Raw genomic sequence first — 22,976 nt, forward strand, 5'->3', positions numbered from 1 at the left:
GGCAATTTATAACATTTTGGGGTTATTTGTTGTCAGTCTCCACAGGTAAAAGCAACACAGGACATGTCTATTTCCTATGCATGAAAGCTCAACACCATACAAAGTGTGTCCAGAAGGCTGATGGGCATTTAAAGCATACAGGAAATATAAATGACACTGTAAGGTGGGTACCACTAGTATTTCTGCTATAGTAACAATGGGGAACTGTACTAAGCCTTGCAGAGAGATAAAGTACCAACCAATCAGCTCTTACAGATGTGTCCTCATACATCTAGCCTGAATACGCCACGCAGAGCGACTTGTCTGGCGTGAGTAAGCAGCCAGTTCCCGCGCTACTCTGCTAGCATCGGGCATCTTTTTTCACTGAAAATGCGTCTAAGACGCAATGCGCTGTAATGAGGATGCACCAGCAGACTGTGCTGATTAGTTTGCTATGTGACACTTGTATATGTGTGTGTGACTCTGTATATGAACCACAATGAAACTTGGAATGAAAAAAAGCTGCAGCCGCTGCATTGCAGATTCAGAGACTCCGTCACACTCAGATGTGTCACATATCCACAGTCTGCTGGTGCTTCCTAGTCCCATCGCATTACGATTTAGACTTAATTTCAACGAGAAAAGACGCCCGGCGCTAGCAAAGTCTCATGGGAGATCGGTCAATGGTGTGTACTGCGCATGCGTATGCATCGCAGTGTGCGTGCGTGAATTAGCATTGCTATCGCTCTGCGATCTCTCACGCAGAAAGAAAACCATCGCAGAGTGATGGGGGTGGTGATGTAGGAGTGGTCGGAGAAACACAGGCGTGCCTGTCCGTTTGAACGCCGTTGCATGGGAGCGCATAAATTAGCCACTGCGATGGCATACGCAGCTTGAGTACTGCATGTGGCGGAGGTTAGCAATTTCTAAGTGAGGTCAGACTTGCTGCAATTCTGCTTGAGGGGCCAATGTTACTCGATGTTCCCGCTGTATACGCAGGACTGCAAGGTATTACGGATGTGAGATAGCGGCAGTGGGTGTCTCTATGCTGGCTGCCGCAAGCCCCAGTGAGCTTTTTGGCTCTAATAGAGCCGGAAGCTCCCCACTGACATGAGTGATGTCAGTGGGGTCGCCCCCAAACGGCAGGCATTCCTTTGGGAATGCCTATGTTTGGCCAGCCACCCCGCCTAGAAAACAGGACGAGCTGTCGATCACCATCGACAGCCGCCCCTTTTGTAGTGAGCCCCGGAGCGAGATAATTTTTCTCTCGCTCCGGGGCTTGCGCAAGCGCAGTGCTGCCTCTGCGCGTACGCAGGGCCTCAACATCGACCCGCTTGCGAGCGGGTCTGAATGAGACCCTAGGTATTTACATATTTTTTACATGCTAAGAAAATAAGATGAGCTGCCCTGTTTTGCTGGCTCTTATACAATGCACAGTGACCTAGTGATCATTGATTGCTATGGTACCAGCGCCACTACTATTTACACTATAGTGCACAGTAAAGACAGCTCTAGCAGGAAGTATAACACCCCTTTTACATTAAAATCCCGGGTCTGACCCAGGATCTGGAGCATGGTTCCAACCCGGGACAGAGACCCCCTGTTCACATTACGGCTCCGACCCGGCTTATTGCCGACTCGGACTGTTTACACTGCACACAGGTGCAGTTTTACGTTTTCTGCTGGTGCTTGGAGATGACATCATCTCCAAGTGCCAGTGAGCCAGCTGTTCCTATGCTGTAAATGGGACTCTGGTCCGGTGAACCGGGTCATCAGTTTACACTGCAACGTAACGGGTCCAACCCTGCTCGGTACCTGAGTTGAATTGCCGGGTCACTAGAACCTGGTTATTTTACTTTTACTGAGCCGCAACCCGGGTTGACACAGCAATAACCTTGGTTATTTGGCTGATGTGAAAGAGGTATTACTGAGATAATAGAGCTTAGGACCTCATTCAGAACCGCTCGCTAGATGCGATCGCTCACATCCAGCGTATGCAAATTTTTCAAAGTGATGCCATGGGAAGTGCTCACTCGCCAAGGCATAAGCACACCCACTTTGGCTGTACGAGAGATCGCTCTGTGTATGTAGACACCCATTAGCCTGTGTAGAGACGCCCACTAGCGCACGTCATCTCCAGGAAGTGTATTAAAACATTGGTACATCGTGCACCATCGGTAGCAATCGCAGCGTCTTCCGCAAGCACTGCGAGGACTTCAGTGTAAAAAACAAGCATGTGACGTGTACTATGACGCTACCTGTTAATTATGCACGCCTTAAAAACGGCGTTGAAACACTCGGCACGCCTGCGTTAGCACCTCCACACCCCGTTATTAGTGTCCTGCCCCTGTTATCACCTACAAACTGCCTGTCCTGTCACTCATTACACTGGGCTGTCTTGGCTGGGCGAGCACAGAGTAGTTCGTGCACGCGCAGAGTGAAGTGTGCGCATGCGCGTTCGCAAACCATCGGGCCGCTTTCGAGCGGCTCTGAATGAGGTCCTTAGTGTGCGCTATGGTTCGGAACAGGTGTGGTGCGATGACCTGGAGATCTTAGCTGAAGTGCTTGTAGAATGAGCCCTTACTATAAAGGACTAGCACTTGTCCTCTGATACAAGGAGAAATATTAACTTTCTGAAAAATGCACTTACTGTATATTTACATTATTATACTACTGTTCTTTAATGTACATGACTGATTTCCTATGTGTAGGGTCAGACTGTGGGCGGATTTGGCAAAGATTGCCCGGAGACAAGGAGTCTGGGATGTGTGTAGGGCAGCGTGCAGATTCTGCCTGTTATATGACGACGGCCGGTGGAGTATAATAAGACAGGATGTCTGTAAGTACACTATAACTGCCAATTCTTTCGCACAGATACTGTATGTCCATCCTTGTCTATCCTCCTTACATTATGAGTCGCGTTACACAGGGCGCGTTAAAGCCACTGGTGCCCGTGCAACTCGGCCGGCGCTGGGCGCCTTTTTCACTACAAATGCGTTTTATACGCAGTGCGATGCGAATAGGATGCACAAGCAGACTTTGCTGATTAGAATGATATGCTGCATGTGTGTGTTCTGTGTGCGGCTGAGTCTGTAATATCATCACAACGGAACCTGGTGTGGAAAACAGCGGCTGTGACACTTTAACACTAACGTAGCATTCCGCATGCAGATACACCCACAGTCACCCATAGAGAATAGGCATGCCACTTATCATTTTAATCAGCAGAAGCTGCTTATGCGTGATATTCACTTTGTGAATAAGACTCATCTGAAGGTAAAAGATCGCACGAAAAGAAGCTCGATGCTCCCATGTAGCACGGAGCTCACGTGTTATGCTTAACGTGACTTGTAGCACACGGAGGTAAGATGTATGTGGACACATCTGTAAAGTGATGACCCTCGGAAAAAAACCAACATAAAACATGCTCCTTGAGGCATAGTCACAAATATAACAGGAGGTTAAGAAGCCCACAGAGCCGGGATTGTAATCACAGCACAAATGGTGGTTTGCAAAACCACACTTTAAAATATCCTGGCTTTATTGTATATTAATATGTTTGTGGCTGTAATTTGTGGAGTTATTCTGCATGATTCTGGGGGTTATATCAGATTTTAGTATCAATTAATATTTGACAAAGCAAATGTTAGTTAATAATGTGGTAATGTGATGGATATAACTTGTCTTAGTACACATTATCCTTTAGTAAATCCGTTTCTAATTGTTAATTTCTTGGAATGCTATAAAATCTTTTTAGATTTTTGGGTTTTACGGTACAGTGCTTTATTTAATGGATTAAGCAATGTTTTTGACTTTTTCGGAGTGTAAATAGACACACAGGCTGATCAGATAAGCGCGTTGGATTTGTGGTCTTAGACAAAAGACACTGTTGCATGACATTGCAGTGCCTGCAAATCCCATCTGCCTGAAGTCATGTGTTTGACATGTGGTAAATAAATACTGTATATGGATTGCTTTAACTTAATTGCTTTCTGTGTTTTTTTTAACCTTTTATTAGTACAAAAGAAATCTGTCACCAGCGCTGTGGATGAAGGAAAGAGTTCAGAGCTGGAATCGTCAAAGCCCAAGATAGAATTGTTCAGTGACATGAAGGTTTTATTACGAATTCTTGCAGAAATTAGATTTATCAGTGCAGAGGTTAGTACTGCTGTATGAGAACTAAAGCTAATGGGAGAATGAACGCTGGTTAGCTAGCTTGTGTCTTTTTTATAAAGGGCATCCTTGTAATCAAAATTACTTTGGATGAATTCAATAATATGGGGAATATTTATTATTGGGTTCTAGACCTGATAATTGTAATTTCTTATCGGCACTATTCGCAGTAATGAAAAATTATGTACTACTCATGTGTATCAAAAAGAGGCAGCAAGGACGGTGCAATGGTTAGCATTACTGCCTCACAGCCCTGAGGTTGTGGGTTCGATTCCCACTACGGCCCTAATTTGTAGATTCTCCCTGTGCTTGCGTGGGTTTGCTTCGGGTACTCCGGTTTCTTTCTAGTATGAGTTCAGGACCAGAGAACCCTCAGCAGCCTTCGTGGAAGCTCTGGCAGTGAGGTGGGACTTCAGTCTTGCATACCTCTTTCCTCCGATCTCCCTCCTCCCGAGGGTTCTCCGATATTTCAAGCAAGAAATCGGCACGGTGATTCTGATAGCTCCAGCCTGACCAGGCGCCATTGGTTTTCCGACCTACGGAGTCTCTCCATAGACACTCCTTTTCCACTTCCTCTACGGCCGGATCTATTAGCACAAGGTCCTTGCCTGCACCCAGACCTACCTTGTCTGTCTTTGACGTTGTGGCTCTTGAGTCATCCCTCTTAAAGGCCAATGGTTTCTCTCCTTCTGTGGTCTAGACGATGCTCAGGGCGCGTAAGCCTTCCTCAGCCCGCACCTATTGCAGAGTTTGTCATTTTTACTTTCAATGGTGTTCCCCCAGAGACTATGACCCTCCCTTAGGGGTGACTAACCCTAACCTCCCCCCTAAGTGCCTAACCCTAATCCCCCCTCTAAGTGCCTAAACCTAACCCCTCCTTCCCCACCACCTAAACCTAAGTCCCCCAGGGGGGTGCTTAACCCTAACCTCCCCCGGGGGGTGCCTTAACCCTAACCCCCCCTTCCCCTAGCCTAAACCTAACCTCCCGGGGGGGTCCCTAACCCTAAGTCCCCCCTGGGAACCCTAAACCTAACCCTCCCCCCCCGCAGCTGTCCACAGCCGTTGCCCGGCTTACCTGCGACCGGCGGTAAATCATACTGAATCCCTAGATATTTAGGGCCTAATTCAGAGGCGGTCGGAGGATGCAAGCGGTCGCTCAGAAACTGGGCGGCCGCTTGCATCCTGACCGCCCGCCTCTGTTTCGGTCGTTAGGCTGTGGGTTTACACCCACAGCTCTAACGACCGCTCCGTTGATGGTCGCGATGGTCAGAGACCATCGCGACCGTCGGGGCTTACGACGAGACCCTAGGGTAGGGTCTCACTTGTCGTAAGCCCCGGAGAGCTTCTGGCTCTGTCAGAGCCGGAAGCTCTCCACTGACATCACTAGTGATGTCAGTGGGGCCTCCCCCAAATGGTAGGCGTTCCCATGGGAACGCCTCCGTTTGGGCTGCCACCCCCCCGACCCGCCTTCCAAACGGGGCGAGCCGTCAATCAACATCGACAGCTCGCCCCCTTTGGAAAGAGACCCGCTACGACCAGCGCTGTCGGTCATAGCAGGTCTCACGCATGCGCACGAGGGAGCCGGCTCCCTCGTGCGCATGCGCACTGGCCAAACATCGAGGCGGTCGTAGACCGTACGGCCGCCTCTGAATGAAGGCCTTAGTCCTTATCAATTTTTATTGTATATGATATATTATTATTGTGTGATTATTATTATTATTATTATTATTATTATTATTATTATTATTATTATTATTATTATTGTTGTGCTTACCTACAATACATTTGTAGCATTTCCATGCTACAAATGTATTTTATGTTTAGTAATTAGTCTTTGGTTTTATATATATATTGGCGCCCACATTGGTGATGGTTATTTACGTCACCTTTTCTTGTTAGTGTGTATTTCTTCTTCAGGGTCCATAGGGTCCACAGGCTCTACTTTGGGGTATGTAGTTGGAGTGATCCATTGCACCAAACAGCTTACAGCTTTGAAGCTCCCAGCATGCACAGGTCCTCCTCCCTATATACCCCGTCCCCAGCCACAGGCATTCAGTTTTTTTGTTGGTTCGTGGCAAGTATTCAGACGCATCATTTTAACAGCAGGACTGCCTAGGGCTAGGCAGTCCCAGGCTTTTCCTTTTTTGATTTACTTTAGTTTTTTTAACTTAAGCGGTATTAGGCGGCGAATACGACGCATATTCGCGACTCCTACCTCGGCGGGCCTCAGCGTGGCTCAGCTAGTGGCATCGGATTCACGGAGATGGCAGGTAAGAGATTCCTCGTGTGGGGAATCGTGCACGAAACAGTCCAGGCCTCCGGTGTTGGAAACACACCGAAGTTAGCTGCATGTGAAGTTCTCATTTAACGACACTAAGGCGGCCGGGGCAATATCTTCTGTCACCGGGGATGGGTAGTAGACGCACTAGAGCCCACTAGGTAGCGTCTACTACTGGCAGGCAAGCGTACCCGTGCCGTCAAAATCGCAGCTTAGGGGAGACAGGCGCTCCCCAGGCAGCTCCTCCCCCAGCTCAGACACAACTTCCGGTTGCGGATTCTCGTGTCTAGATTGCTACTTCTGACCACTTTGTGTGCGAGACTCTCACAGTCCACCTTGGGTGCGCTGCTGAAAGCTGTTGGTCTCAGAGGTGTGGTCTGTCTCCCTGTATTCCTCTCCCCTGGGTCAGGTATATAGCACTCTATACCCTACCAATACCCCTGAGGGGATGGTCAGTTGATTCAGAGTCCATTTGCATTAGCATTTGATTATATTTATGCATTGTATGTGACTGTAATGCTAGCTGCTGTATTTATACTGCCTTTTTGTTTTCAAAACTGTCAGATATAGCTATCACTGTGTTTTTCCTCTTCCCTCTGAAGGTGTTCAGGGTTTTTCACTTGTGTTAAGTCATATTGCATTTATACCTTATACCTGTTACACATTGCCATGTCTGAAGGTAAAGGAGAGAAGCATGTGCCTCCTGTGCTGAAGTCATGTAAATCCTGTTTGGCAGACCTGTCTGACCAGGATTTTGTACAAGATGGGTTGTGTGGTGTCTGTTGTAAACAGCCACCTTTTTTTTATCTTGTACACATGCACCAGCACAAGAATCACCCTGGGTGGCCTCTTGGTCTCAGGTTTTGTCGCATTTGGTGGACAGGGCCACAGCGTTTGGTGCTCCTGCCACAATACTGCCTTCTGATATGGGGTAACCACAGCATTTGCATCATTCTATGTATATCTCCCCCATGAATCCCTGTTGGTTTGATTCTTCTGCTCACTCTAGTCAGAGTATGCTGCAGTCTATAGCCCCTCAGCAGGTGCAGGCGAATAGACCAGTGGCAGTAAAGCAGGGGCATAAGAGATATTTTCCTCAGTCCACAACTGACAAATCTCATATCTGAAGCATATTGTACTCCAAATAATCATTTCCATGCTACAAGGAATTTAACCTCTCGATACCCATTTGCACTTGGAGGAACTTCCCATTTGTTACGTTCACCATCGGTAGATGCTCATGTAACTGGATTGCTGAAGAGCTGTACATTACCCATTCCTGCAGCATTTTCATTAAAAGAGGTTACAGATAGAAAACTTGATAACTATTTAAAATTAGTGTTTTCATTTTCTGGAGCTATTACCAGACCAGCTATGGCTGTAGCTTGGGTAGCCAAAACTATGGAAGAATGGACGAAGTCTCTGGAGGATAGCATGCCGAATGCTACCAGAGAACAGCTGTCTTATCTCAGTCATATGAAGAAGCAGCTATGTATATGGGGGAAGCAGTCATTGATGCAGGTATCTTGGCTTCTAGGGTATCGGCAACTTCGGTTGCAGCTCGAAGAACCCTTTGGCTAAAATGCCTTTTGTTGGGAAGGTACTGTTTGGACCAGAGCTGGATGACATAGTCTCTTCTCTGGCAACATCTAAGTCTGCGAGGTTGCCATCTACGACTACCCCTAGGTATAGGCAGTCGTCAGCTCGGTCCTTTCGCCCACAGAGTAGGGCAAAGGGGCAGTCTTCCTCTAGACAGGGTAATTCCCACAAAAAAACGCAGACCAGGAAATCCTGGTCAACCAGATGTCCTGCTTCCAAGACGGACGATAAGCCCACTGCCTGATGGGATGGGCCTCCCCTTAGGGGGTCTCATTATTGGAGTCTGACTTCTACAGTCTTCTCATGCCTGGCATCAGACGACTACGTTCCTGACGCATCTTCCTCAGAGGTTTGTTGGTACAACCCTTCCTTTAGACCCGGTCAGGTCTTTAGCCTTCCGGGAGGCTATTGGGGCCCTCCTGAGGTCAGGAGTCATAATCCCCGTTCCTTTGACGCAACAGGGAAGGAGTTATTATTCAAATTTGTTTTGGATTCAGAAATCGAATGGGTCACATCTCTCTATCTTGAATCTGAAGTCTCTCAACAGATTCATCCATGTGCCCAAATTCTGTATGGAAACCCTACGGTCAATTATGCTGGCAATGGAGCCTGGAGATTTCATGGTCTCCCTAGACATACAGGATGCATATGTGCATGTTCCTATTGCACAATCTCACCAAAGATTTCTGAGATTGGTAGTAGATCATAAACATTACCAATTTCAGGCTCTACCCTTCAGGCTGACCACAGCCCCTCAGGTATTTACCAAGATAATGGCAGTCATGACGGCTCATCTCAGACGACAAGGAATCAGGATTCTGCCATATTTGGATGACCTCCTGATATTAGCACAATCTCAGGAGATATTACAATGTCATCTTCAGATGACCATTGTCTGCCTACAAGAGCACGGCTGGATAATCAATTGGTAAAAGTCTTCTCTTTCTCTAACCCAGCAAATGGTGCACTTATGGGCTCTTCTGGACTCTCTGGGTCAGAGGATTATTCTACCAGAGGACAAGATTGCGGCGCTACAATCCCGTGTGCACAGTCTGCTTTGCAAGCAAGAAATGTCAGTTCACTTGACAATACAGGTGCTGGGCTCCATGGTATCCACATTCGACATGGTGGCTTATGGCCAGTTCCACTCCAGGTCCCTGCAGCAATGGATTCTGTCTCATTGGGATGGTCACTATCATCGGATAAAGTCTCATATGATCCGCATTTCGCCAGAGGTTCGGCTCTCCCTCGCCTGGTGGCTGCAGAAGACTCATCTAGACAAGGGTCGTCCGTTATGGGTCCCTGAGTGGGTACTCCTTACCACGGATGCAAGCCTGCGAGGATGGGGAGCGATGACAGGTCATCACACCTTTCAGGGAAGGTGGAAGGCTCAGGAAAGTCACCTACAGATAAATGTTTTGGAGCTTCGTGCAGTGCACATAGCGCTTATTCTGGTACAGGACCTCCTTCACAGCAGGCCTGTCCATATTCAGTCCGACAACCCGACTACAGTGGTCTATATCAACCATCAAGGAGTCACACTAAGTCCGGCAGCCATGAGGGAAGTGGTTAACATTCTGCTGTGAGCAGAATGCCATCTTCCAGCAATCGCAATATTCATCCCAGGAGTCCACAACTGGGAAGCGGACTTTCTAAGTCGCCAGGACATACAGGCCGGAGAATGGGCTCTTCATCTGGACTTCTTTCAAATCCTGGTGCACAAGTGGGGACTACCAGACGTAAACCTTATGGCATCATGCCACAACCACAAGGTCCCCAGGTACGGGTCCAGAACAAGGGACCCCTCAGCCGCCTTCGTGGGCGCTCTGGTGATGAGGTGGGACCAGGTTGGCATACCTGTTTCCTCCAATCTCCCTCCTCCCAAGGGTGGTCAGAAAGTTCAAGCAGGAAGGCGGCAGAATAATACTAATAGCTCCTGCCTGGCCCAGGAGATATTGGTTCGCAGATCTGACGTGTCTATCCATAGACAGTCCACTTCCACTGCCTTTACGACCGGATTTGTTAGCGCAGGGTACCTGCCTATATCCAGATTTACCTCGGCTGGCTTTGACGGCATGGCTTTTGAGTCTTCCGTCTTAAATGCGAAGGGTTTCTCTGCCTCTGTGATCCAGGCGATGCTAAGGGCAAGGATGCCTGCTTCTGCCCGCATCTATCACAGGATTTGGCATTCATTTTTTCTTTGGTGCTCCCACAGAAGTTATGACCCTAAGGTCTTCAAGGTCTAACGAGTGCTTGCCTTTCTTCAGGCTGGGTTAGACTTAGGGCTTCGCCTAGCTACCTAGAGAGTTCAGGTTTTTGCATTGTCAGTTTGGGTCCAGCGCAGAATTGCTCCCCTGCCAAATGTTAGAACATTTTTGCAGGGGGTTCTCCGTCTGCAATCTCCGTTTTGTACCTCCGGTGGCACCGTGGGATTTATCTTTGGTTCTCAGGGTATTGCAAGTTGCTGTCTTTGAACCCTTGGATAAGGTGGACCTTAGATTGTTGACAGCGAAGATGCTTTTTCTTCTCGCTATTTCCTTAGCTCGCAGAGTTTCTGATTTGGCAGCACTGTCATGTCGCTCTCCATATTTGATTTTTCATCAGAATAGAGCTGTCCTCCGTACTAGAGCCGGTTACCTTCCAAAGGTGGTGTCCCGTTTTCATACGAACGAGGAGATTATAGTACCTGCCTTTCAGTGTTCAGAATTTTCTAGGGGTGAAGCTTCGCTGGATGTGGTCCGAGCTCTGCGTATCTACGTGGAACGTACCAACTCCATCTGGAAATCAGATGCGCTCTTTGTGTTTATATGGTTTTCACAAACAAGGCTGGCCAGCTAACAAACAGTCTTTGACTCAATGGCTGTGTTTGACTATTTCTCAGGCTGATCTCCCTGTCCTGAACAAGGTGACAGCACATTCTGCTAGCTCTGTGGGACCATCGTGGGTGGTTAGACATGGCACCTCGGCTGAACAGCTGTGCAAGACGGCCGCTTGGTCTTCCATCCATACCTTTTAGCAAATTCTGCATTTTATACTTTTGCCTCCCAGGATGCTTCCTTTGGGCGGCGGATTATCCTCTCTGCTCAGGAGTGTCCCCACCCTTAAGGGAACTGCTTTAGGACGTCCCCAAGGTAGATCCTGTGGACCCTATGGACCCTGAAGAAGAAAATAAGAGTTATGGTATAACATACTTCAATTAACTCTTTTTCTTCGAGGTCCACAGGGCACCCACCATGACGCACCTGGCCTCAGTTGGGATCTGTTCTTTTTTTTTTTTTTTTTTTTTATCACCGATTCCCTCTTCGTGTTTTGAGAGTGTTTCTTGTGTACATTGTATTTCCTTCTCCATTGTCCGTCTCTTGCCGTTGGGCTTGTTTACAAACTGAATGCCTGTGCCTGGGGGCGGGGTATATAGGGAGGAGGACCTATGCATGCTGGGAGCTTCAAAGCTGTAAGCTGTTTGGTGCAGTGGATCACTCCAACTATATACCCCCAAGGTTGATCCTGTGGACCTCGAAGAAAAAGAGTTAACTGAGGTATGTTAACCATAACTCTTATTATTTTTACTTCAGATTCCATAGGGTATACACAGGATTCCTTGGGTTATAGGCGATGGCGGCAGACATCCAGGCACCACAGAGCTAAATTTTTCAGCCTCCCAGGATGCACTGGGGTCCCTCTCCTATACCCCGCCCCCGAGCCTCAGGCTACCCAGTTTTCGTCGGTGCCTGGCTGGAACCAGTCGCACCGTACAGAGGGGGGTCTTTTCAAGGCCCCTGAATATTTCTTCGCAGCTGTGGCTGCACAACTAGAGTGCTCCAGCATAGGACAGTCATTATTGATGTCCATGCTGCCACTCCTACAAACCCCGCTGGTACCAGAACGCCGGTACTGATCCGGGGATCCTGGTGGGCAATCAGGGTCACGACTAGCGGTGCCCCTCATTGCCCAGACTGTGGCTGGATTCACGGGGGTCTCAGGTAAGCGGCGGGACCCGCAGTGGGTTTCCGCCGAAAGTTGTATCACAGTCCTTTAGTCCCCAGGCAGGGGGCTCCCTGGGGACCGGCTGCAGCGTGGAGCCAGGCTCACCATACCCTGCGCTTCCACTACCCCCGGGGACACAGGACTGCGCGATAATGGAAAACGCCCGGCGTCCCAGGGGTTAAATGCATGCCAGGGGAGTGCGCTTTCCCTGCTCAGCAGGCGGCGCCTCCCCCGCTGCACACAGCCTTTCCACTGCGGTCTGGCATCTGCATGCGCTCCTCCCCCAGCCCTGCCCTCACTCTGCTCCTCAGCGGCCATTTTCTGTGATTTGGCAAGCGCTGCTGGATGCTGAAAACGGCGGCATTAGGGTCTGGGATCCCCCTGCATACCTCTCCTCCGGTGTAAGGTCAGGTTCTGCTGCGCTGTTTCCTACCAGGCTATCAGTCTCAGTAGTTGATGAAGCGCTGATAGTGCAGGTTGTTATTTCTGCATTGTGTGTGACTAAATGCTAGTGTCTACTGCTTGTACTTTCACTTTCAATCTGTCAGACATTTTCCTATCCCTGTCTCTCTGCTACTAGCCCTTGTGGTGCGGTGTTACCAGGGGTCAGTGTCCCACTATACAAGTCTGTTAGTGAGACGTGTCACACGCAGTTCCGGTCATTCAGCATGTCTGACACTGACCAGGTCTTGCCCCTTCAGCCAAGGTGTACAGTATGTCTGGCACCATTGATGGAGGGAGATGGCAGCTCTGAAGGGGTTTGCAACACGTGTCTTACACAGGCACAGCAGACTACTGTCCCTGCACCTGTGCAGGAGCCGCCCTGGGCTTGTTTTGCTAAGGCACTTACAACCCTGGCGGGCCAGCTAGCGACGCCCCCTGCATTTCCCCAGATGGGGGTTTCACAGCAGTCTATGGCGTCGTCCCCTATGCAGGGGTTCCCTAGACAGTTGGTAATCCCTCAGAGTCTCTAGGTCTCGCCCCCCCCAGGTCATGCAAGAACCTGCGTGGGCGAGGTCATTGTCCACGTCGGTACAACACCTGACGGACGCTTGCAGGGAGAGCCATCCTGGCGGCCGCAGAAGCGGCAGCTGCAACTTCAAACTGATCAGGGTGATCAGGATGAGGTGACGGAGAAATGTTTGACACTTCCGTTCAGGAACCCTTCCGCAATAAAAACATGGAAGCTAAATCCGAAATATGTATACCAGGCCTCGTACGGGCGGTCCGCACGGCCTTGGTTATTGAGGATGACGATCCGCCTGTGGCAAAATCTAAATATCCCTTTTTTAAGGATATTAAAGATGATGCTGCGGTATTCCCACTATCTGGTCAATTAGTGGATCATTTAGAGGAAGCCTGGAAATCGCCAGGTAGGCGTTTCCAGCACCAGAAGCATCTGGCAGTGGCATATCCCTCCATAGAAAAATTTTTCTAAATGGGAAACCTCGCCACACGTCGACTCTCACGTCACTCGCCTTGTCAAGAGTGCGACGTTGCCAATGCCCTCCATGGTCTCCTTCAAGGATCCCACGGATCGCAAGGTAGAAATATGTCTATGTATTCCCTTGCTGGAGGCTCTTCCAGACCGGCTGTGGCCATGTGCTGGGTGGCTAGAGCCATGGAATATTGGGCAGATCCGTTGGACGCGTCTCTGGACCCAGACTCGGTCCCTGATAGTGGAGCTGGTGGGTAATCTATGAGACTCAGCCGCTTACATTACTGAGGCGGCTTTGGACATAGGCATACTTGCTTCCAGGATTTCCTCGGCAGCAGTAGCAGCATGACGTACCCTGTGGTTGCGGTCTTGGAAAGATTCCAAGAAAGGGTTAGAGGGTTTACCCTTTAATGGTGAAGTGCTTTTTGGCCCTGATTTGGACAAAATTGTGGCTACCCTGGCGGCGGCAAAGTCTGCGTGTTTGCCATCAGCTACTGTCCCCTCAGGGTCGGGTTCTTCTTCCTTTCGACCTTACAGAACCCAGGGTAAGTCCAGGGTGCAGTCCTTTCCGAGAAAGACTGCCACCAAGAAGCCTACCAAGTCAAGCAATCAGGCCTAGCGTACCAGACGCCTTGCTCCTAAGTCCGACGTCAAACTTTCGGCCTGACGGGTACGGGCCTCTCTTTGGGGGACCCCAAAGTGGAAGGTCGACTTCTAATCTTTGCCCAGAATTGGTGTTTGACCACTTCAGACACATGGGTAAGAGAAGTGGTGTCTCAGGGGTACGCCCTCTCCTTCCGCAGAAGGCCTCGAAGTCGGTTTTTACCCCCACGGGTCTTCTGTCCAAATTAGGACAAGGCCCGGGAGTTTCAGAAGGTAGTGCACTCTATGCTGCAGGCTGGGGTTCATAGTGCCAGTTGCTTGGTCTCAGGGGGGATTGGGGTAGTACTCCAATCTTTTTCTGGTACAGAAACCCAATGGGTACTACTGTCCAATACTCAAACTCAAATCTCTCAACAAATTTTTGAGAGTTCCACGGTTCAGGATGGAGACCCTGCGTTCCATCATCCTAGCAATGGAGCCTGGGGATTTCATGGTGTCATTAGATATGCAGGATGCTTACCTGTATATCCCCATTATCTCAGCACACCAACGCTTCCTCAGGTTGGCAGTGGTCAAGGACCATTTCCAGTTTCAGGCTTTGCCTTTTGGTCTGGCCACAGCACCTTGTGTGTTCGCCAAAACTATGGCAGTCATGGCAGCTCACCTGCGGATGCAGGGAGTCCGCTTGTTACCCTATCTGGACGATCTCCTGCTGCTGGCAGAATCTCCAGAGGTACTTCAGCTCCATCTGCACCTGACAGTGTCTGTATTGCAGACTCACGGCTGGATGATAAATCTGCGTTACGGCAAAAGGTACGCCTTTGCGCAGTCGCCGGGTGTCCATTCACTCGGCAATGAGGCTCTTGGGTTCCATGGTGTCGGTATTCGACATGGTGGAGTTTGCCCAGCTCCACTCGGGCCTCTGCAGAAGCTGATCCTCTCCAAATGGAATGGGTTGCCCCACCAGATAAAGTCACATTATGGTGCTTTCTCCGGAGGTACGGCTGTCTCTAGCCGGGTGGCTACAGACTGATCACCTGCACAAGGGGCGCCCTTTTTGGATAGCGGACTGGATCCTTTTGGCGACGGACGCCAGTCTCCGCGGCTGGGGAGCAGTGACGGGACAACACTATGCGAGCGTCCATGAGGCCGCTCCAAGAACAGGTAGGAGGGCCCTGATTCAGAGCGAGCGCTTTGGTCAGAGCGTTCGGCTCTGAATCAGGCCCACAGGCGGCTCTGACAGAGGTGTCCCAGATCCTACTCTCAACTGAGTCCTCAACTGGGAAGCAGACTTTCTCAGCCGTCAAGACGTGCATCCAGGAGAGTGGTCTCTTCACCAGGAGGTATTTCAACTACTGGTGAACAGGTGGGGCTTGCCAGAGATAGATTTCATGGCCTCCCGACACAACAACTAGTTGCCCATGTTCGGGTCAAGAACAAGAGGCGCAAAGGCGTGTCTAGTGGACGCTCTGTCAGTCCGGTGGACCTTCCAGTATGCGTATCTCTTCCCTCCGTACTCCCTTCTTCTTCGAGTGATACGCAGGTTCAATCAAGTAGGCGGCACGCTCCTGCTGATAGCACCAGCGTGGCCCAGACGGCATTGGTACGCAGATCTTCGGAGTCTCTCAGTGGACGCGCTGATGCTGTTGCCTCAACGTCAGGACCTGCTGTTGCAGGGTCCCTGTCTCCATCCGGACCTGAGTCGGCTGTCTTTGACGGCGAGGCTATGGAGACGGCCATGTTAAGGTCCAGAGGTTTCTCTGGCTCGGTGGTTAACACCATGTTGCGAGCTCGGAAATCTTCTTCTGCATGCATCTACCATCGAGTATGGTGTGCTTACTTTCAATAGTGTCGCCCTCGAGGGTATGCTCCTCGGGCATTCCAAGTGTCCAGGGTTCTGGCTTTCTTGCAGGCAGGCTTCGATAAGGGTCTTCGCCTTGCCTCGCTGAAGGTGCAGGTATCTGCCCTATCGGTGTGGTTTCAACGTAAGATTGCTACACTCCCTGATGTCCGCACCTTTATGCAAGGTGTGCTACATATTCAGCCTCCCTTTGTTCCACCTGTGGCACCTTGGGACCTGGCTGTGGTCTTAAGGGCCCTTCAGGGGCCGCCTTTTTGAACCACTGGGTTCAGTGGAGTTGAAATGGCTAACTATTAAGACTGTTTTCCTCCTGGCTATTGCTTCAGCCAGAAGGGTCTCAGAATTGGGAGCTCTCTCCTGTAGACCTCCTTTTCTAATATTTCACAGAAACAGGGCAGTGCTTCGCATTCGGCCTGGTTTTCTTCCAAAGGTGGTATCTAGTTTCCATATCAATGTGGAAATTGTTGTACCAGCCTTTAATTCACAGGCCCTGTCGGCTGGTGAGGCCACCTTGGATGTGGTGCGGGCCTTACGAATCTGTGTAGACCGCACTGCTTCCTTGAGGAAGTCGGACTCCTTGTTTGTCCTTTTTTTGGCTTTCACAAGAGAGGTTGGCCTGCCACTAAACAAACTTTGGCAGGATGGATTCGCCTGGCCATTTCTGAAGCTTATGTTCATGAAGGCCTTCCTGTTTCATCTTCTGTTAGGGCTCATTCCACTAGGTCTGTGGGTCCTTCGTGGGCAGCTCGACGTGGCACCTCAGCGGTTCAGCTTTGAATGCAGCCATGTGGTCATCTGTCCATACTTTCGTACGGTATTCTGCATTTAATACCTACGCCTCTCAGGATGCTTCCTTCGGGCGGTGGATTCTCCTTACAGCACAGGAGCATCCCCACCCTTGAAGGATACTGCTTTGGGACATCCCCAAGGTATCCTGTGGATACCCTATGGATCCTGAAGTAGAAAATATGAGATCTGGTAAGAACTTACCCTTGTTATCTCTATTTCTACGAGGACCATAGGGTTCCACAGGACTCCCGCCCTGTCGCACCTGTACGGCAGATGGGCTTGAATCTGGTCACCGGTTTTCCGTCTCCCTATGGTGAGAATGTGATTCTTGTGTGTTCCAGACTGTCTTCTCTCTCTCTTGTTTTGCTCCTGCTCCGGCCTATGGCTTGTTACGAAACTGAGTAGCCTGAGGCTCGGGGGCAGGGTATAGGAGAGGGACCCCAGTGCATCCTGGGAGGCTGAAAAATTTAACTCTGTGGTGCCTGGATGTCTGCTGCCATCGCCTATACCCCAAGGTATCCTGTGGAACCCTATGGACCTCGTAGAAATAGAGATAACAAGGGTAAAGTTCTTACCATATATCATATTTTTAGGTAATCCAGAATTACGGGTTGGGGAGCTGCATTTAATAATACAACCCAGTAATTGTTTTTATGTGTTTATTGTGCCTGGATTTATTTTTCATTGATAGTTAAAACCAGACAATGCCTGCACAAGTCATTTAGCACACCTCAAATAAACAAGAATATGAATATTCGCTAAAACAAAGAAATGCAGAAATGTTATTAATGATCCTGCTCGTCATACACAAGGCAAATGTTTTTGAAATCTAGGAGCCGTATGCAAGAAACAGTTGCAAGCTGTTCACAGTGCAGGTCATGTATTCTAAAATGACACACCTACTATACATGTAATTGCCTGAAATACAGTATATTACAAAGCCCAAGAAGGCATGCACATTATATTAGTAGAGCCCACTATATTATACCAAAAGTGACGCCACATTATACTGTAGCAGCAATAGCTGCAGAGTTCCTCTCATTATACCAGCAGTCTCCAATGTCCAGGGACAGTCCCAGGGTTTTAAAATTGGTGTCAGTGCAAATGCTCTGATTTTGTTTATTTTAGTTCTACTGAAGCTTCTCATTTTCTGCACTTTATTGCTTAGAATTTCTTGAAGGGGAGCTTTTTAAAATGAAAAACAATAACAAATATACACTAAATAACAGAATTAATAAACGCAGGATGATGAGGGTTATAGTTCATCAGGTTCCATCTAGACTGCTCTGACTGTGTAGTGCTTAGATTCACCAACTCAGTTGGTTGCCATGGGCAACGTCTCCACTTGATACATCTCCCCCTAAAACATTAAAGTCTACATAATCTTTTGTTCAGTTTAGCCATTTGCCCAGCGCATATGTGAACTAGCCCTAAGAGAGGTTAGAGAGATGGGGAATAACTGTGGTAGTTGTCTTCTCTTGTGCCATGTGATAGTGACCTGGTGCAACTATTGTTTAATGAATGGACACCAGAGCGCAGCTCATCAGAGGAGTGGGAATTCTCAAACGCCCACGTGCGTTCCCTAACTGGAATACTCTGGAGTACTCGTATTATAAGAACAACTGAAATAATAATAAAAAAAAAACAGGTTACTCTCTCGGAGACTATTTATCATTCTTACATTTTGTGCTTGCACTTTACACCTCTAAAGATGAGTGTGAGCGTCATAACGGAATTATTGTTTATTACAAAGTTAAAAGTAATTATGGCACACACCGTACAGTTATTGTCCCTGCAATCAGTGGTTTTGTTTTTGTCAGGCTACAATACATTTATTGAAATCAGAGGGTTGCAAGCTGAATGAGCGCCCAGTCCCACCAGAAGACAAAAGCAAGCGTCCAGCATCTTACATCCCTGCAAATCTGGAAGAAGATCCAGAATGGATCCTTTATAGGTACAAGTCATTTTTTTTTTTTTTTTTTTTTTCATTTTATAGTTGTTGCTCTTTTTGTGTAAATTGTAAGAATTTATATTACATTTTTTTTTTTCTTCTTCTTACTTGGTGGATAGATTTATGTGTGAGGGGCAAGGAATACACAATATAGTACTTTAAACATTAAAACTGTTTTTATTTCATGTGTCACATTTTTGTACACAAATGTAATTATTATGTTGTGATTTGTGTGTTAAGAAGATGCAAAAGGTGTATCACTATCTCACCCAATTTTAATCTTTTGTATTCTTATGTTATGATTGGGCAACATGATGGCACAGTGGTTAGCATTGATGGCTCACAGCACTGCGCTGTTGGGTTTAGATTCAACAGGGCCCTATCTGTGTGGAGTTTGTGTGTTCTCACAGTGTTTGTTCTGGTTTCCTCCCACAATTCCTAGATATTCTGCTAGGTTAATTGGCTTGTGAAAGAAATGGACACTAATGTATATATGTGTCTCAGGGACTGATGTGAAATAGTAAATATTCTCTGTAAAGCATATTACTGTGCGTAATCGTTATACAAAAAACTGTAACCAAGTATAAAAGAAATAATATATTACCTTCAGCCACTAGTAATACAGCTAATGTCTGGATACCCACTTATGTGCCAGCCCGACTTACAGTATGTCTGACTAATTGATTATGTGAAACCTGGATTACATCTGAGTATCTGTTACTCTATATGGGATGCAGTTAAATTACCACTGCCCGGAATGTCGACCCCGGCCAAAAGATAGGTGTCGAAATGCTTACGCCTATATTTAGCCCCACGCTGAAATTCCATCGCCCGACATACTGAACGAGGTAAGCTGGGGATAGTTAGGTTGTAGCCGCGGAGTGGGGGGAGGGTTAGGTTTAGACACCCCTGGGAGGATTTAGGGTTAGGCAACCCCCGGGGAGGGTTAGGCTAGGGGAAGGGGGAGTTAGGATTAAGCACCCCCGGGGGAAGGTTAGGTTTAGGATGCAGGAAAGGGGGGTTTGGTTTAGGTACCCCCGGGGGGACTTAGGGTTTGGCACCACTGGGGGGAAGTTAAGGTTAGACACCCCTAAGGGAGGGTTAGGAGGGGGGAGAGGGGAGGGTTAGAGTACTTACCGGCCGCTGTAGTGATATCCTCCCTTCGGGCTTCCAGCGTCGGTATGAGAACCGGCGGCTATTCTTCCTCTCTCCACCCAGCCTAGTTCGGATACGATCCTCAAAAGTTCAGTGGGTTCATTAGTCAGATTCAAATGCACTTCAAAGTTTAAAGATACAGCGAATCCTTTTGCTTCTTAAAGAAGCCACATTGGCATGGTGCTCTCCCTATATCACAACTACTAGTTCTGTATTAGAAAACTGTAATGACTTCCTCAGAGACAAGGGTTTGATGATCTGAATTGGAAACATTCTCTGCTATAGAAGTAATTAGGGCTATGTCATGGGATATGTTTTGTAACTAAGTATGTTGCAGACTTTTGCAGATGGGTCCTTGACACAATATCAAATCCTGAGACGCACATTACTTTAAACTTAATGTATTGTTTTAGGAAAGTCTGTTATGGTAAAAGGTGAGTTGACCCTAGAAGATGCACCTGCTGAATATGAACCTTTTATCCACAATTGTATTTATATTGATTTTCGAGTACTTGAGAGGCAAGAGAAAATTATTCAACATGGACTTGTCCCATTTAATGATAACCTATTACCTTAAATTATTTGTGGAACTTTGAGGTTTAATCAGCGAATATAGACAAAAACGGTGCGCTCCGAATTAACCCCTAAAACCTCCAATCTCAATCTGCTGATCTCAAAGTGGATTCTGCTATCCACTAAAACAGAGTAAAGGAAAAAAGAGATGAGATTTAAAAATTATATTATTCCTAGACCCGAGCGGATTGTCCAAAATATAAATTTGTAGCAAAATCTGAGGAGAGATTGTTATTCACGGATTCTGTCAATTCAGATGATACAATGTGTACATTATGATACATTGGGCAACAATATTATGAGGAGCCATTTTTGAATATCTTTTATAGATACATTTTTACTATTTGAGTGTGGTTATTGGAGTTATTCTATGCAATGCTAGCTATTTCTATGATTTATGTTTTAGAATTGTACAATGTCAGTGTGGTTATAAGGAGAATAAATTGTTGGTTCATGTACTTACTTTAATCTAGCGCTGTCATTTCTTTTTTTCCTTAATCAGCGAATGGCCTGTGGACTGAACCTGAGCAGGTAGACGCACTTCTTAAATAATGTGTCAGTTAAAGAAGAAAGTAATTACATCAGGAAAAGCGTTTAATGTATTATGGCAAATCACCTCATTTAGGGGTATATTTACCAAAGTGTGGGTTTTTAGAAGTGGAGATGTTGCCCATAGCAACTAATCAGATTCTAGCTATTATCTTCAAGAAGGTGCTAAATAAATGTTAAGTAGAATCTGATTGGTTGCTATGGGCAACATCTCCACTTCTAAAATACTGCACTTTAGGAAATATACCCCTTAGAATTTGGAGAATTCATGTAGAAAGTGCAATTTTGCACCTTGGTAAAACCATGTTTTGCTGCCAGGGGGATTTAAATTTGTTGACAGACTTAGGGGTCTATGTACTAAGCTTTGGAGAGAGATAAAGTACCAACTAATCAGATCCTTACTGTCATTTTTCAAACACAGCCTATAAAGTGACAGGAGCTGATTGGTTGGTACTTTATCTCCCTCCAAGGCTATGTACATATACCACATAGAGTAGTAAATTCTATGTAAGAATACATTTGCACTGAATCACGATTTGCATTGCTTGGGTTGGACATGTTAAATCTCTGATGTACACTTAGCTGTTCAGTGCAATCGCCCCTCGTCTTTAGCAGCGACTAAGAAGAATAATGGAAATAATAGGTCACACATTTCAGTTTTGATTAACTTACAGATCAGTTCTTGTTGGATTTCTACTTCAGCCATGAATTTTATGGACATTACGTTTGCTCAGACTAATTAAACTGAATTAATGGAAATTGCAGATAATTCACTCCTGAAACTAAGGACCTGATTCAGACCCGATCGCTAAGGGGCGATCGCTCACAGGCGGCCGATTGTTACAAACTGCGCATGCGTATTAGTTGCAGTGCGCGTGCGTAAACCACTCACTGCGATCAGGAATAGATCGCTCATTGCACAAAGGCAGATCACTCCTTTGAGTGACAGATAGTGCCGTTTGTGGATGGTAACAGGGGAAGGTGCTTGTAAACGGGGGAGTGATAGTGCGTACGCAGGAGTGTCTGGCTGTCATAATGGCGTTTTATGGGTGTGCATAATTTCAAAGTATACGTCACCTGGCATCTTTTTTTGACTGAAGCACTCGCAGTATTTGCCGGAGCCAAGGCCTACCCTAAGCAGTGCGAGTGCTTCCGATGGCTCTCGATGTTACCGATGGTCTTATTCACTTCCTGAGAGTAGAGGGGGCGGTATTACACGAGCTTGCGATTGCTTAGGCACCGCTCGCTAACACATAAAGCTAAAGGACGCCTTGCCTTGCCATTGTGGTTTTTGCATGTCCGGCCCCTTTTTGGATGCGAGCGATCGCATCTAGCAAGAGACTCTGAATGAGCTCCTAAGTTCCTCAATAATATAGCAATTAAACCAAATCACTACAAGATTATTTTGCTTTTCTGGGGTCCTCAAGATTTTGTTATTTTGTAACCTTGTAACAGATTCCCACAGGATATTGGTGATTTCAAGATCCATTTTTAATCCTTGCTAATCAAAACTAATGAACCCATATTCCAGAGGTTCCCAAACTCCGCCATTACAGTCCAGGTTTTAAGGATATCTATGCTTGAGCACAGGTGACTTAATTAGTACCTCGGTCAATTCGATTCAACCATCTGTGCTCAAGCATGGATATCCTCAAAACCTGGACAGTTATGGCGGAGTTTGGGAACCTCTGCCATTTTCCCTGTTCTACTCTACAACGTTCTCTGATGTTGGTGAAAAAATAAATTCAAAAAAGCAAAAAATCCATCCTCATTTGCATCAGTATTGCCATGTGGCAATTTACAGTATTGCCATTTACAAGCGCTGTCATAACCTTTGGAGGTACTCACCCATGAACTGAACCCAAATTTTTTATCATTTTTAATGAGTACCTGGAAGAAAACTCATTACACTTTATGCCGAAGGGGAAATAGTGCTGAACCTTCTGCAAATCAAAGTGCATGTGCCCATCACGGGGCGGCGGGACTGTGTGCCAAAATCTGGTAGGTTAGAAGTTATGATACTGTAAATAAAGTATATATTCCA

General features: G+C 47.3%; 1 protein-coding gene across 2 annotated transcripts in view; it reads left to right on the forward strand.

The window, feature by feature from the left end:
• CFAP46 (cilia and flagella associated protein 46) overlaps positions 1 to 22,976 on the forward strand; it is a 351,236-nt gene that overhangs the window by 106,799 nt on the left and 221,461 nt on the right. For both annotated transcript variants that reach the window (XM_088476936.1, XM_088476935.1), the window contains 4 exons: positions 37 to 163; positions 2,691 to 2,818; positions 3,998 to 4,137; positions 18,525 to 18,658. In XM_088476936.1, coding sequence (XP_088333062.1) covers positions 37 to 163; positions 2,691 to 2,818; positions 3,998 to 4,137; positions 18,525 to 18,658 — 529 coding nt within the window. The remainder of the gene's footprint in view (positions 1 to 36; positions 164 to 2,690; positions 2,819 to 3,997; positions 4,138 to 18,524; positions 18,659 to 22,976) is intronic.

Source organism: Taudactylus pleione, unplaced genomic scaffold (assembly GCF_031769625.1).
Source record: "Taudactylus pleione unplaced genomic scaffold, aTauple2 ptg000198l, whole genome shotgun sequence".
Classification (NCBI taxonomy): Eukaryota; Metazoa; Chordata; class Amphibia; order Anura; family Myobatrachidae; genus Taudactylus; species Taudactylus pleione.